Genomic DNA, 17,219 nt, shown 5'->3' with positions numbered 1-17,219 from the left:
TTTTCATCTGACTCTGGTTTTGTCCTTTGTTCTCAAAGACAACCAAAATGACATCACTATGTTAGAGTCAAGTTAATGTGTCTGACTGTGGCTGATCAGACCAATATGAGTATGGAATGCTCTATCGCAATCAAACACAAATAGTCCCTATGAACATTTGGGGTAGATTCTTTTATTTGTTCATCTAGTGTTTCTTCTGAGTTAATCTAATTCTGCTTTGCTCGTAGACCATAGTAACTTCTCTAATGAGGGCAAGCTATGCTGGGTGACAGTCAATTCTAAAGTTCTTAAAAGAGTCCTTATATTGTTTTTTTTCTCATCATTTTGTGAATGCTTGTCCTGTCTGAGTTCTTCACAAAAAAAGTCTTTTTGGCAAGCGTACATTTGGCATTCAAACAATGTAGCCAGCCCAAAAGAGTTGCATTCTCTGCAGTAGAGTCTGAATGCTTGATGGTGTTAGTAAACACAATAAAACTTGATGGGTTTACACTTGCAGCAAACACTGGCATTTAATAGATTGTGTGATTTTAAGGAGAAGAGACAGACAGAATGTGAGAGTGGCAAAGGCAATGTGTGGTGCAGAGTGCTGGACTGATAATAGACTTATCCTTTCCAAGCTGAATATTCATATACAACAAAAGAAGAGACCTCAAGGCAAAAAGACTACCAAAATAATGTCAATAGATTAGAGCACATTCTCTTTCTGAGAAGGAACAGTTTGCTATTAACTTGGAGGATAAATTGAGCCAACACATAGTTAACAACAGCAGAACAGTAAAAAAGGAAACAGCTTTCAGAGATTTGGTGTACAGCAAATTTGGTGCTCATCTGGGTCAGAACACTCTCAAACATCAAACTAGTTTGATGAAAATGATGGGAAAATTCAGAACTTTACAAGGTGTACCAGAAGAATAGTTTACCTATCTTTAAGAAGGTAGCATTCGATGCCATTGAAAGTAAAATAAAATAAAAGTACAATTGAAATTTAGAGATGCAGGATTCTTGCTCAGTAAAAAGGCAGATAGAATTCAGTTTTATGCTGGCAATAACAATCCAAAGTACTTTTTTAGTTCACTAAAAGCTATTTGTGGGCCAGAGTGCATCTCAACTATTCAATGCTGATGGAGCCACATTAATTAGTGAAAAAGACATCATCCTTGAGAAATGGGCTGAACACTTCCATAGTGTTCTCAATAGGCCATCATCAGATTTTCATATTCATTGAAAAAAAGAAGAGTGAAGGGGCACTGTTCAAGGAGAATTGTTTTATCTACTTACTAGCTTCATGAGTCTGGGCCATTCATTTAACAACTTTAGTTTTCTTCCCTGTAAATGGAGTTCATAATTGCTCTTATTTCAGAGGGTTGCTGTAAGGACTAAATGTGTATATATACACATATATAAATGTGTGTGTGTATAAAGATATATATATATATATATGTATATATGTGTATATATATATATATATATATATATATATATATATATATATATCATACTTTGCACACTTTAAAGCACCTCATAAAATTTAGTTGAATTTTGCTATTTTTCAGTCATTTCAGTCACATCTAACTCTTCATGACCTCATTTGAGTTTTCTTGGCAGAGTTGTTTGCTATTTCCTTCTTCAACTCATTTTGCAGATGAGAAAACTGACAAACAGGTTTAAGTGACTTGCCCAGAGTTACACAACTAGTAATTGTCTAATATAGAATTTAAATTTATATTTTCCTATGTCCGGACCTATCCCTTTATCCACTTAGCTTCTGTTCCATTGCTAAAGGCTGTATTCCATGTTCTGACTAGTCTTCTTTTAGATCCGTGTCCTTAGTTGTGAGAAAGTGCAAACTCTTCCTCACAGCTCATAGAGACACTCCCAAAATGACTTGATTGATGGAGAGTCAGTCAGTGACATCATGAAGAAACATGGTAGTGAAATAAGAAGTACAATAAGAAGAATTAAGAGTCAGAAAAGTTAAACTTTAGCCTTCACCTCTATTACTTATGACTTGTATACCTTAGACAAATCATTTCAACCCATTTCTAAAATGTGATTAAAGTGGGTTTAAAGCAGGATTGGAATTCATTTCCTCAAAGATCTGTCCAGGTTTAAATTCTATAATCAATGATATAGAGATTTCAGAACCAGATCTAAAGCACTGGAATCCTTGAGAAGAAGCTTTTGTTAACATTGCAACTAAGTCTTGAGATAAAGACTTACCAGTGCCTTTTATACCCTCAGCTCTATGCTAGGCTGACAAATTGGATAGGATATCTTGAACTTTCAGTTTTTCCAGCCCCCTTCATCTCTGCCCTTTATAAATCAGGCATTCACCAGGACACAGAGGCCTTTCCAAACTATCATGTCATAGTTCCAGAAGGAGACTTTTCTTTTTGAGTCTGTAGGTGGTTGGGGAATTTCATTTAATAATCTAATGACAGTGGTGCTTAAAAAGAAATATACTCATCTGTTTTATCCATTTAACAATAGTTATTAATAGATCAGTGCAAACAGTTATTAACACAGAAATGAAATCATTTATAGTGAAAAGGATACAAATCATTGAACATATTAATAGTTGCCTTTTCCAAGCAACAGATTTTTAGAGGGAAAAAAGAAGAAAACTGTAAGTAAATTTCTATGACTAATTCTCAACTCTTCATGAGGAATTTGGAGCCTAAACTCCTAAAGGACTAAACTAGAGGCTTATTATTGATGTTTAACTATACATGGGACAACTTACATAAAAGTTAAAGTGCATGTCCTAAAATTTAAATCACAAGGAAGGAGGTATACTTCAGCTCACCCATATTCCCACTGTATATTAATAGTGAAAATTTCCTCAACTCTGAGAAAGAAATGGGAAGGTTTATTTTGGGAGAGGGTAATGTGTTTCCCATTATTAGAGATCAGATAGTCAAGTGAAAGTTGGATGACCCCTTGCTGATAGATTGGTAAAAGTCTTTATAAAGGATAAATAGGAAATAATCAACAGAGCAAAGGAAGTAGAATTAAGAGGGAGAAAAGACTTTCTAAATAATGGTTCAGAAAGGCCTGAAGGGACTTAAAAGAAGTGATGCTAAGTGAAGTGAGTAGAACCAAGAGAACATTGTACACAGCAACAGTGATTATATGATGATCAATTCTGATAGACATGGCTCTTTTCACCAATGAGGTGATTGAGGCCAGTTCCATTAGACTAAAGATGGAGAGAACCATCTGCATCCAGAGAGAAGACTCTGGGGACCAAATGTGGATTACAACATAGTATTTTCACCTTTTTGTTGTTGTTTGCTTGCTTTTTGTTGTATTTCTCATTTTTTTCTTTTTTGATCTGATTTTTCTTATAGCACAATAAATGTGGAAATATGTATAGAAGAACTGTACATCTGTACATGTTTTAATATCTATATCTATATCTATATATCTATATATATAGATATATATATATAGGCTTGTTTACTATCTAGGGAAGTGGGTAAGGAGAAGAAAGGGAGAAAAATTTGGAGTGAATGTTGAAAACTATCTTTGCATGTATTTGGAAAATAAAAAGACTATTATTTTTATAAAAAAAGACTTCCTATACAAATTGAGCTTTTAGCTGGTATGTGAAGCAAGCCAGTAGGCAGAGAGGAGGAGGCAGGACATTCCAGATGAGAGAGATGCCCAGTGAAAATTCCAAGAGTCCAGAGACGGAGTGTCTTGTTTGATGAACGGCGAAGAGGCTAGTGTTACTGATTCAAATTGTACATGGAACTCGGGAGTAATAAGATCAGAAAAAATGTGGGAGAAAGGGTGGTTTATGTTTGATTCTGGGGTTAGTAGGGAACCATTGGAATATATTTAGTAAGAGGGTAACTTGGTTGAACCTATTCTTAAGGAAAATCACTTTGTCAGCTGCACACTGGATGAAGCTTGCATAAATGAATTTTTTCTTGCTTTTATTTGCATATCTTTTTAGGATGTGGAATTAAAAATTTTCTCTTGTTTTTCTTTTTATTCCTAGCATTTAGCACATTATCTGGCACATATTATTATATACTTAATATTTGTTGACCAACTAACTGATGCTCTCACAGGAGCTAGCCCTTCTAAGAGCAAAAAATGAGAGGTAGCTATGACCACTATAGGCTCAAAAGGCCAAGCACAGACCTCCTTCAATTATCCCTGCTTTCAATAGCACTATTATATACTTCATAAGGACATTGACTCTTTGGAGTCAGGCATAAGAAATTCATAGGACTATAGATTTTTGAGTTGGGAGGAATTATCTTAACCCCTCACTCCTTAACACCAATACCACCCCAAAAAGCTCAGTTGTAGCAAGTTACAATGATTTGTCCAAAAGCACCCATTGAGTTAGTGATACAATTGGCACTGGACCCTGAATCTCCTGATTCCCAGCCCAGGGTTCTTTACACTTTACAAAGATGCTGGGAGAAAAAAAGACTGGTACACACACACACAAAAAAAAATGTGGATAGGTCCAAGGGACCAACTTTGGTTGATGTAACAATTTTGTCAAAATCCACAATTACTTCATAAACAGGAGAACCATCCTACTCCCAAGATTGCTGTTATTATTACTTATTCATCTTGCTTTATATTTACCTAGTGCCAAAACAAACCCAAGTTAACTATTCTTATAATCACTGGAAAGTTTGAACTCTCATTAAAACTTCCAAATATGAGATCACCAAAAGTCTTTACTTCACTGTCAAGCCTATACTTCTATCTGACAGTGTCATTCTGTACATTAGGACATCTGACTAACAAGATAATATAGATTTTTTTTTGTCCCATGCCATTCTACTAAGCATTCTTGATAAACCAAACTGAACATCCCTATCAACGAGCTGGAAGAAAGCAGTAAGGCATAAAACGAGAGAGCTGGGAGGGACCTGCTATACGGAGACTAATTCTGTCCTTTTCTAGCATTGGAAATTTAAGGCAAGCAAGGTTGGATTGCCTGCCCAAAGACACACATCAAGATGATGGCAGACCCAGAATTGTACTTGAAGCCTTCTGACTCTCCAGATCACACCATTATTTAGACCCCCATTTTGTTACATTGCTATATTATTTCAAATATTTTATATGTTTATGTTCTCCCATTATTTTAACATGTTTATATGTTCTCCCATTATTTTAAAAATCAACTCCACAAAAGCTTGAAATCAAGTTTACTAATCACCATTCAAGCTTTGCAATGTGTATTTCAAGCGTGAAATATTTATTACAATTTAAATCAAGAATAAATACATGATTTAGCAGTGTATAATGCTAAAATTAGAATTCCCCTATACACACACACATACACACACACGAACACACTCTCTCTCTCTCTCTCTCTCTCTCTCTCTCTCTCTCTCTCTCTCTCTCACACACACACACACACACACACACACACACACACACACACACACACATTCCAACTGCATGAATCATACATTGAAACAATACATTAGTCTCTATACAAACATCTGGAGTTCTGGAGGGAGGTCTCCTTGTTTGGCAAGCAACGCCAATATCCACAATACTATATTCAGACCCTATAACATGGTTGATTATTTCAAACAGCTTTTGTGCTCTGCTCTGAAAATGTACACATATCTATGCCACTGCTATGATGATCTAAGATCTCAAACATGCATAGAGTAAGCAATACAGATTTTTGTTATCAGTCTAGAGACAACGTTCTCAAATTCTTTCTGTCCTTTTGAAACTGGGAAAAATGAGTAATACATTTAACCCATAAGTTTAGCAGCCCCTAGAGAAGACTTTCTCTGCTCCTCTGACTCTGGTTGGATATGCCATAAGAAATCACTTGGACCCTTAACCTTTTCCAAAGCTCTGTTTTTGAGTCATAAAGCTCCCAAACCATTTGGAGGAGCTGCCAGATTTGATAAATTCATTCTTTAACTATTGCTTCACATCCATTTGGGGCATATTTACAGGAATAGAAAAATGATCTTTCATGGTGTGTGTCTCAGAATATGAGCCTTATAAAGTTTATGTCTAGAAGGGACCTTTCCAAGCAACTAGTTCCATCTTTGTTTTATAGAATTTGAAGCTTGCATTGCTTGGGTTACATGCACAGTCTATGGCAGAGCTGAGATTCAAGCCCAGCTCTTCACATTCTCAATCCAATATTCCTTACACAGTAGCAAACTCTTGAGACCTTCTTTTGGCTAAAGTAATTGTCCTATTAATTATTTCATAATTGGTAATCTTGGCCCTTAGACCTTTTCCCCTCTCAGGTCACCCTCCCCAAACATTTGAAGCTAAAACCAAGAAAGGGTCTGTTTAAACCTGGAGTCAAGGAATTCCAAAGCTGGAAAGAGACCAGCACCCCCCGCCCTAAACACACACACATATTTTTTACATGAGGAAACTGAGGCTCAGAAAATTAAAATGACTTGTCTGGAATTACTCAGTAAGCAGAACCAGAGCATCCTCAGTTCATTCCTGATCAGAGCTGAGCAATCTCATGACTTCATCATGTCCATGATCTGCCTCTGAAGAAGGCTTTGCAACAAAGGGCACATTTAGTGTTGCTGAGGTTCCATAGACTGACTTTTAAAATAAGATTCAAGCCAGAAAGTCTTCTTATGGTGGTTTTCAAAAATATCAACTCGTTGAAAAAAAGTAGCAAACCCAGACCTTCTGTTAGTTCTGGATAATTTTCATCTGAATCACAAAGTTTAAAACATTTCTATTTAGAGAATGTCTTTGTCCATATATTGTCTTATTTTTCTTATGTATTCACTTCTCACATCTCTCTCTCTCTCTCTCTCTCTCTCTCTCTCTCTCTCTCTCTATATATATATATATATATATATATATATATATATATATATATATATATATATATATATATGTAGATATACATATATGTATGTATGTATCTCACTCTCAGATACATACTCACTCATTCAATCACTCACTCACTTCTTGTGATCCAGTGTATGACTAAGTTATAATTTAACAAACAGTAATACCTACAGTACTATCTAGCCACCAGGAGAGATACTTCTTTTGTTGATATGGTGAAGGTTAGGGGACTGGTGGGGAATGGGGTACAGATTCAGAGTTTAGTCATCTTTATGTCCACTCTTTCTCTGCTTCTGGTTGCTGTGAGCCCACCAGCGGGCCAATAGCTGCATGGGTGATTTGAAGTGAGAATTCAGTCTTGTGTTCCCATTGGGATTAAAGTCTAATCTTCGAAATATTGAGGAGCAGAAAACAGAGCACTCTTGCGTTTGTTCCCCGTATAAATCAGAGAATGGGCTTTTCTTTTTCCGTTCATTGGTAAAGGAGGAGCCATCTTCTCCTGCCAGGGAGAGGTAAGAGGCGATGCTTTCCCGGAGACCATAGCTAAAGAGTGACTCATCCATCTCCAAGTGGTTTGCTTCTTCAGGACCAGATTGTACTCTGTGTATGCATGGAGGGGACAAGAATGAGAGTAAAAAGGGAGAGGGAAAGAAGGGATGAGATAAGGAAAGAAAGATATGATTAGTTTTCTAGTTGACTTATAGCAATTCTAATTTTGATAAAGGCCTGATTTGACTGGTAATTAGCCAAGTCACCTGAGTTATGAATCTCACTTTCTGTGCCCCAGAGGAACATAGATTTAGAGCCAGAGAGAGATCATAGACACTACTTACCTACCTAGTTATAGATGAAGAAACTACCTCCATATCAATATTATCTCTCTGTCAATCTATATATCTATTTATTTATCTTTCTGGGAATAAGTTCATTTCCAGAAAGGATAAATGACTTGTCTACAGCCACGTAGCTAGTGAAGGACAGAGTTAGAATTTTAACCTAAACACGTTTTCTGGTATATAGTAGGTTTTTAATAAATGTTTATTGATTGATTTTTTTTCCCTTTAAGTGTAGTGTTCTATTCCTTACACTATGTTTCCTTATCTGACAATGAGAAAATACAATTAAGGTCTAGAGAGAAGGATGAAAAGGCTTTTCCAAAGTGTGAGTGCCAATTTGCAGGTATATGGCACTGCAATTCTGTTGCCAGACCATGTTTCCTTATCCCATCTTACCAACATACCTCTCCACCCCATCTCCATTATAACTTAAGATACTTTTTAATACTCTCCACTAAAAGAACTTTCCCTTGACATCATCATTCTATTATTGCAAAGAAATGCTACCTTGCAACATTTTTCCAATTGAAATTTTTCTGGCGCATCACAACAGGTGATCCTGAGGGCCTCTCCACATTGCCAGTTGTGCATTGAGTTAAGCAAGGTGTTGTGAGCACACAGCAGAGTCCGTCAGCCACTTCTGAAGAAGGAGACATAAACATCCAAAGGGTTAGCATATATCAAAATTATGAAGCAATAGAGGAAGGATAATTTGTGAATACTAAGTACTCAATGTTCATGAATTCTTTGGATTACTATAACATCCCTAGTGAAATAAGTAGTGCAGATATTCTTTTCATTTTACTGATTAGGAAATTAAGGCCAGAGAAGAAAATTGAATTGCCTAGATTATCACAGTAAGTAAATGACAGAAGCAGAAATTAGATTCAGACTTCTGACACCAACATTTATATCCTATGCTGCCATCCAGCTAAATGATATCAAGAAAACTGCTCTGGCAAGTTCATTGAACTAGGGAACTGTCAGAACTAGAAATATTTTTATGTCATCTAGTCCAATTCACCAACTTTTTTATTTTTGGTGCCCATCAATTCACTATATTTAGGAAATCAGAAGGAACAGACCAGGATATTGTGTTATTAAGAAGGTATAATAGATATGTTTTAATGCTTAATGTGAGAAAAAATATTAAAATCTCCCTACCTGCCAAATATCTGAAACCTGAGATACCTCAGAGACAAGATGCAGATATTAAATTTTAATCATTAATCAATTTAAATAAAATTTAATTATTATCTCACTTCAAGAGAATCCTGCTATTCCACTAGTATAGTGGAATACTGCATCTCCTGATTCAGATTACAGTTCCTCTATATCTCATGTGATTTGTGGTGGTCTAAACCTGCTCTTTTCCTTAACGTAAGCTTTTTGGAGATGAATTTGTATTTACATAAACATATTAGTCCTTTGACCAATTAATTACTTTGACATGATTTGTAGCTGGGCCTAAACTCCATTTGCTTTTCAGCTTAATAGGGTCTTTTAGAGTTTATACTCTATCATTAAAGTTTTTGAGAATTCAGGCTTCCCTTCATGCTGTAATGAGATGAGAAAAGAAGCCTTACAGTCTAGAAATTGTTATTGTTGTTGTTGTTATTATATTAATCCTAGTTATTTTAGGGTGGAGAAAATAAAGACATCAAAAAGGAACTGTGAGCCTCAAATTGTAGGGGTTGAGTGTTCAAGTGACTGGTTTTAGATATAGCTTTATTGTCATAGTTAAATAATTAGAATTGGAAGGGGAAACATATCCAGTCTAAAACATACCTGAGCAAGAACCTTCCCTTCAACATACTGAATAATTGGTTATTCACCTTTCTCTCAAAGACTTCTAGTGATGAGGAACTAACTACCTTCTAAAGCCACCTATTCCACTTTTGGATAATTCTGTCACAGTAGCGTATGTATAGAAGGTGATTCATAAACATTTTTTTAATGAATGAGTGAATGAATAAATGATGAAAGAATGGAAGGCAAGAACATATATACAGAGAAGGTAGGAAGGAAGATAGAGATGGAAGGAAGGAAAATAAATATCTTCACTTCTATCCCAATTATTTTCAAAGAGGACAATCATTAAAATATTTACTTTTTTTTCCATTACTAATACTGGGCAGGACCTACATTCCTATATCATTTAAACATCTGGACTTACTAAGACCTTCATCATTCCAGGAACATTTAAAAATAATATTCTGTCATTCTAAAGCCCTGGGTTAGTCTGTTTCATTATTTGAAGGAAAGGCGTCTGGCTCCATCTTATTAAATATGTATGGATTCCAGGAAATAGCATGTGTACTTTTTCCAGACAAAAAATCAATGTAGCCTTAATGTAAATACTTGGAAGTCATATACTAGGGTGTCTGAGTTATTGCTGTCTGTTTGCATCTCTAAATTCTGCCCTGACTTTGAAGCTAATCTATCAGTGCTCTTTAGTAAGCAACACATTCCCAATCTGACGTGTGATGTTTTTCTTCTTAATATTTGTCAAGTGCTGTCAGTGAGCTTGCTATGGAGGTAGTCAGATGACAGTAAAGAAGGCTGAATTTAAAAATAGATAATCTGGATTCATATTCTGGCTCTGAGGTTTACTAGCCATGTGACCATGGTTAAAACAGCTTCAGTTTCCTCCTTTGTCAAATGGGGAAAAAATACTTCCCCTATTTACCTCATAAAGCTGTTGTGCATTTGTAAAGTATTTACATGAAATACTTTATATGAAATTCATTATAATCCTTAATGTGTTATAGCAACATGAACTTCTAACATAGAATATAACTTATGGATATCTACATTTTGAGAGGGGTAAACAACAGTATATTTGGCTCCCACATCTAATTGTTATGTTAATGTTCAATATCTCTAGCAAAGAGATATAAGCTTGAGCCATGAGGTTTCAGGGAAGCTAAATTGGATTTGATTCTTTAATAATGATCTGTCATGGTTGAGAATTGAAATGACCTTCTGGTTATTAAGTGAGGGAGAAAAAGTCTTGACGTGCAAATTAGACAAATTATTTGGAGAAATTGGATCAGGATTAAGGAGGAAAGGTTTTGGGAGACTAGTGTTTATTCTTAGAAAATATAGTATTTGGGACAATACAGCATCTTTTCTGAAAGAAGGTCTAAATAACATGAGGGCATAAGGATTGGGATTGGCCTTGTGGCATAAGGAACTCCCAGGTGGAGAAAATTCCCTCTTCCAATGAGAACTGGCATTTTCTTTGAAAATTAGTCTTAGAGAGTTGCTAAAGAATTGAGAAGTTGGGTGACAAGTTCAGTATATTTCCTGGCTTTGAGAGTGACCCCAGGAGTTAGAAAGAATAAAAGATCATAGCTGTCACCCATGATCTCACTTATCTCCCCAAAAATATTGGCTCATAAGTGTTTTGCTATTTTTTTAAGAAGTAAATTTCTGCATTCCTTTAAGAAAACCATAGTGTTGGCAAAAGCTTATAATCTTTATGCCAGTTTCATATCACTTGTCATAAAATGGCAGAATTAGAATGACACAGAAATTTGGATCATAAAATTTAGAATGGTAGTTAGACCTTATAATGTAGAATGTTAGAATGTAGAATATTCATTTATTAATTCATTAAATATGTTATGAGTTGAAAATTAAAGAGACAGGATTATTAAGCTTGGGAGAGAGAGTCTTGATATTCAAGATAGAAAAATTAACTGCAATACACAAGCAGAAAAACAAAGAAAAAGATTATGAAGTTAGTATTTGTTCTTATAGAAGATAATAAGAATACCTTCTTTATGTCAAATACCATATTAGACTTTGGAAGTTGAAATAGTTTAAATTTGTTGGTCCAGAATGGGATGTCATAAACACAGATTAGATACCTTACAAAATGTTATATAAGTATACTACAAATTGCAAAGCAAGGCTTTTCATGTGCAGTAGGAAATGATCTTGAACATCTCCAATTCCCTCATTTTGAATTTGATGAGCTTCATGGTCCATGATGGGAAATGCCTTAACAGAGAACTAAGCCTAGGCCCTAAATCTCCAAAGTTCCATTCTGATCCTCTTACCCTTAAAACTCACTGCTGTAGTGGATTTCGAATTTTTAAAATTCTCACTTTTTTATTAATGTTTCAAAGATAAAGGAATAACCACAAGATACCTTTCACACAATCTGTCCCAGGAATTCTTAAAATGTTCTCTGAAGCAGGTCCTCAAGACTCTTTTAGGAAGGTCTTCAGAGCCAAAATTATTTTTGTAATAAGACTAAAGTATTAATTATCTACTAAAATACTCCTCCCTCTTTCAGCTACATATGTTTATGAGGCCAGATTTTCTTCATATACTTCAACCAAAACAACATATTGCAACAAATTGAATTCAGAAGATGATATAAGAATCTGTCTTCTATTAAAGCAGACATTAAAGAGATTTATAAAATCATGTAAAAAATGCCATTTTTCTCACTAATAATTTTTTGCTTTGGAAAATAGTTATTTTTCATAAAATATATAATTTGTTGACATAATAGAGTTATTGTTATATTAAAATTTATTAATATTTTATTTTCAGTTTTCATTTCTAAAATAGTAAATGTAGATAGATATAACTCAAATAAACAAATGTTCTTGTCCTCAATAATTTTTAAAAGCATAAGTTGTACAGAGACCAAAAAGTTTGAAGACTGTTTTTCTAGGCCTAGTATCACCTGGTGCCTAATTACTTTCTTACCCATTACTCTCCTTTTAGCACTCTGTGATACTCTGTCATACAGTACTTCTTACAATTCTGTACTGGAATGCTCCATTTCCTATCTCCTTGTCCTTGTAAAGTCTGTCCCTCATTCTTGAATCCATTTCGTTCTCCTCACAATTTCTCAGAATCTCTGATTTCCTTCAATTAGGCTCATGTATTGCCTTCTATATAAAGTGTTTCCTAATCCCCTCCCTCCAGCTGCTGGCAAGCTCTATTTCATAATGCTTACAAAAGCACCTTGTGTTTATTTTGTATGCATTATGTACATACTGGCATAGAAGAGAGCTCTTCTTGAAGCCAGAAAGATCTGGATTTAAGGGTATGCCTCTGATACGGAAAGTGATAACAAGTTCCTTAATCTCTGTGCTCAAAAAGAAGATGTCAACTTGAATTGGTAAGGAGAGTTTCCTCCTTTGTATACAAATTATACACTGCTTCAGATCTTACCCCAATGTATATAATAACAAATAGTTATTTCTCTCTTTTGAATATAAGTTCCTTACATGTAATGGGAGAAAAAATAAAATATTATGTTTAAAAAATAAATAATAAGCTCCTTGTGGATAAGGAATGTTTTACTTTTGTCTTCACAGCATCAGATCTTAGCATAGGGACTGGCATATAGTAGGTACATAATGAATATTTGTTCATCAATAATAACAACAATATACAATATATTATATGTTGTCCCATTTATCCTGCCAATGACCTATGAAGTATGTGCAATTATCCCTGTGTGGTTTGATACAGATGAGGAAACTGAGTCTGAGAAGTTAAATGCTTTGCTTATGGCTATATAGCAAGTGTCTGAACTCAAATCTTCTGACCCCCATGTAAAGCATTTTGTGTATTTGGTAGATAATGACTGACCCCTTGTCCCGCACTCTACCACACAGATTGATTAGCAAAGGCTAATAGACTAATGAAATAATGGATGTGAATGTTCCATTAAAAGCAATAAGATACTAGAAAAACAAACATTTCCTGGCGCTTTGGTATGCATGCCTCTAATGTGTTTTTTATGTATCCTGGTATTGTAGTTTATTTACTTGTTTCTTACCCTCCCACCACATGATAAGTTCCTTGAGGGCAGGGAACATGTCTCATGTAAACTTTACATTTCTCCTAGAATAAAAAAAAAATGCTCTTCACAAAATAGGTGCTTAATAAATGTGGATGGAATGGAACAAAATAAGAGGTGGAACTAGTAGTCAAACAATGGCCAAGGGAATAGAGATACTTCACTCTCTCCAAGGTCCCGACATAGCTTGCTCATTTGTAAGAAATCTATGAAGTCAACATATATTTGTGTTTGCTTTTGACTATGCAAATCTCGTGGTTCAAACACAACTCATATGGTTGTCATTAAAAAACCAAACACCAGAACACACTTTCAGTTACAAACACTGGGCAAATTCATTTTTTCCAGAATTGCCTTCCTCTTTCACTTGTGATCACTTTGTTTTATCACTTCTTATTCACTGCTAGATTTCCAGCTATCATGGGGGTGGGGTAGGGGTCTCCACAAAAATACAGGAATCCCAAGGAACCCCCTGACATTTTTCATATCAAAGAATCCAAAAGTTGGTTGAAATTTTAGAGGTCTTTCAGTTTGATGACTGTCCAATAGATGAGATCCTTCTATTACACTGCCATGAAGAGGCCAATCAGCTCCTAATTGAAAACCCCTGCTGACAACAAAATGCCTGTTCATTTTTCACCATCTTTTCCTGCCTTTTCCACTCCAGGGGCCATGTTCTGAAAAGCTTCTGTCAAAGAAACCTTATGGTGAATGAGGAAAGGTGGAGAAAGATGGGGGAAAGAAAATGCTATATTTTAAAATAGCTTCATTAAAGCAATTCAGCTCAATCCAATCAAGCCCCCCAGATCCTCCCGTCCCCTACTAAAGTGTGCTAATCTATGCTAGAGATCCAAAGAAGATAATTAAATAGTCCTTTCCCTCCAGGAATTTGCATTCTACTGAGGGCAAATCCAATTGTATCTCTAAGTAAATACAAAGCAATTTAAGTAGAAAGAACTAAACAGGAAGATAGGGAAAGGCTTAGAGTGAGGAATGGCATCTGAGTAGAGGAGAGGAGTATGCACATTCCAGAGATGGACAATGGTCTGTGTAAAAATATGGTACTAAGGGAAAACTCAAGTTAAAAGAGCAACTAATAGACTAATGTGTAGGATATATAGTATGTGCGAAAGTTGGTTGGAGGATGGGGATTACACATGGCATTTCATTAGTATGGTGAATTCTTGTATGAGGAAATTTCCTCTACTTATACAAATTGACACCTCAGCATCTTAGTTTTAAATATTTGCTTAGAAACTAAGAGATTAAGTAATTTGCTCAGGGTTACTTGAACACCCAGTATCTAATTCAGGATTTGAATTCAGGTCTTCCTACCTTTGAAACCATATCTCTAGAGGAAAGTCAGATCGTATACTAGGCTATATTGTGTCTATATTGTCTATATAGACATATATAAAAAGAGTCCTTATTGTGACCTAGAGACAATAAGAATACTGAAGACTTTTTTTTTAAATAAGAGAGAAACACAATTTGACTTTTGCCTTAGAATAGTTTGGCAGCTCTAGAAAGGGGTAGAATGGGAAGGGAAGGGACTAGGAGAAAAAAAAAAAAAAATATATATATATATATATATATATATATAATTAGGAGGTTATTACAGTAGTGCAGATGAGGATATGGTGAAAGAACAATTAATTAAATTTACAAATCCATGATAGTACCTAGCTTCACATGCAATTGTGTGATTGAAGGTAAAATAGCCACATTATACTTTTCTAGAGAGCAATTTCATCATTAATTTTGATCATTTTGAGCCCCAAATAAATTTTTTTCTTGACAATCAGTGTCATTAGTATAAAATGAATTCTGGAAATAGGATCATGTGATTCAAATACTGTCCTTCACATTTACTATACACATAACCTGGAATGAAAAAGGTGATTTCTAAACACTGTTTGAACTTTAATTTACACATATACACACACACAGAGTTGATCTCTAAAGTCACTTCTAACAAAACATAAGCACACACATACATATACATAAAACATACATATTAGATATAATAATTCTAATTTCATACATACATAGCATCTGAGTGGGAAAAAATATAGAGCACTGAACCTGAAATCAGAAAGATCAGAATTGAAATATGATTACAGACTTCTTATTTATGTGAGCCTGGGCAAGTCCCTTGACCTGTGCTTGAATAAAACTGGAGAAGAAATTACAAAACATTCTTGTATCTTTGTCAAGAAAACCTGACGGACAGTTGGTCCACAGGAATAATTGGACACACACCCAGAGTGTAATATAAGCTGGTAATACATGATTGTGTATACAGTATTGATAAATTATATATAGATATTACATCTATTTATGGATAATAGATAGATAGTTTGTGTGGATATAGACAGACAGACAGATAGATATTACTCTCCTAGGCTTCAGTTTCTTCACCTTTAAAATGAAAAAGTTGAATTAGGTGATCTCTAAGTCCCTCCCAACTTTAAATCTTACATATGCACATATAATACTACATATAATATAATAGATAACTATGTTATTGTATTATCTTACTAAAAGCCTGAAGCAAGATTTGAAAATGTGTCTTTCTGACTTCAAATTCTGTACTCTATTGCACCATACAACAACCTCACAATGACAGATTGTCAATTGTTGGAAGTTGGAGGACCAGCTTTCTGTGCCTAATTACCAGCATTTCCACAAGGTAATAAATTTTTTGCTACAGCAACTCCCAAGGATTAACTTCCAAATTAGAGAGAGACTGTAACTGCATCTTTAGACAGAGAACACACAGCAATAAAATAATAGATTCTTGAGAGTCTTAATAAAAGAATTAAAAAGGACTTTGCAATTAGGAAGAACAAAGAGATAATGCAGTGAAAACAAATCTGTCCCCCCCTCGATCCATCAGTATGGCTACTTTCCACACTGACAATGATCACAGCCTCTCTGTGACTTAGTGGATGACTGTTGAGAATTGCTATTATATACATAGCTGGAGTTGGGGAGGCTTTGTCAGTTTATCTAAATCTTTCAGACTTTCCACTGTAAAATGTGAAGGCACTGTCAAAGAAAGGTCCTTAGGCAAGAGCTAGTCAGACTGAAGTATCATCTTCATGAAATTTTAGAAAGTGACCTGAAATATTATTGTTCTATAAGAAATGATGAGCAGGATGATTTTAGAAAAGCCTGAAAAGACTTACATGAATTGAAGCTAAATGAAGTGAACAGAAACAAGAACAATAATAAGGTGACCCAAGACCATTTTAATAAACTTATGATCTGCCTCCAGAGAGAGAACTATGGAGATTGTGTGTGAATAAGAACATAGTATTTTCAACTTTTTTTTTTTTTATTATTTGTTTGTTTCTTGTGGGTTTTTTCCCTTTCGGTCTGATTTTTCTTGCACAACATGACAAATAATCAAATATGTTTAAAAGGATTGAATATATTTGATTTATATCAGATTGCTTGTTATTTTGGGTGGGGAAGAGAAGGAAAGGAAGGAGAAAAATTTAGAACACAAAGTCTTACAAAAATTAATGTTGAAAACTATCTTTATATATATTTGGAAAAATAAAATACTCTTGGGGGAAAAAGAAAGGGACCTGAAAGTTCTAGTCTATAAAATACATAGGAATCTATTCTACAACATTCCTTAGAAATGGTTAACTAGCCTCTATTAGAAGACCTTCAGTGAAGTGGAGCTCACTACTTCTTGAGGCAAT

The 17,219-nt window shown here is 34.9% G+C and overlaps 2 protein-coding genes across 2 annotated transcripts in view; one reads left to right on the top strand and one right to left on the bottom strand.

Annotated features, from left to right (window-relative positions):
- Nucleotides 1–17,219, top strand: part of TG (thyroglobulin) — a 375,444-nt gene that overhangs the window by 224,615 nt on the left and 133,610 nt on the right.
- The window catches only part of SLA (Src like adaptor), a 42,429-nt gene continuing 30,422 nt past the window's right edge, over nucleotides 5,213–17,219 (bottom strand). The window contains 3 exon segments of the mRNA XM_074265096.1: nucleotides 5,213–7,288; nucleotides 7,290–7,434; nucleotides 8,178–8,310. Of these exon segments, the coding sequence (XP_074121197.1) occupies nucleotides 7,217–7,288; nucleotides 7,290–7,434; nucleotides 8,178–8,310 (350 nt within the window). The 3' untranslated portion in view covers nucleotides 5,213–7,216.

This window comes from Sminthopsis crassicaudata, chromosome 1 (assembly GCF_048593235.1).
Source record: "Sminthopsis crassicaudata isolate SCR6 chromosome 1, ASM4859323v1, whole genome shotgun sequence".
In the NCBI taxonomy this organism is placed as follows: Eukaryota; Metazoa; Chordata; class Mammalia; order Dasyuromorphia; family Dasyuridae; genus Sminthopsis; species Sminthopsis crassicaudata.
This window is presented reverse-complemented; position numbering and strand designations above follow the sequence as displayed.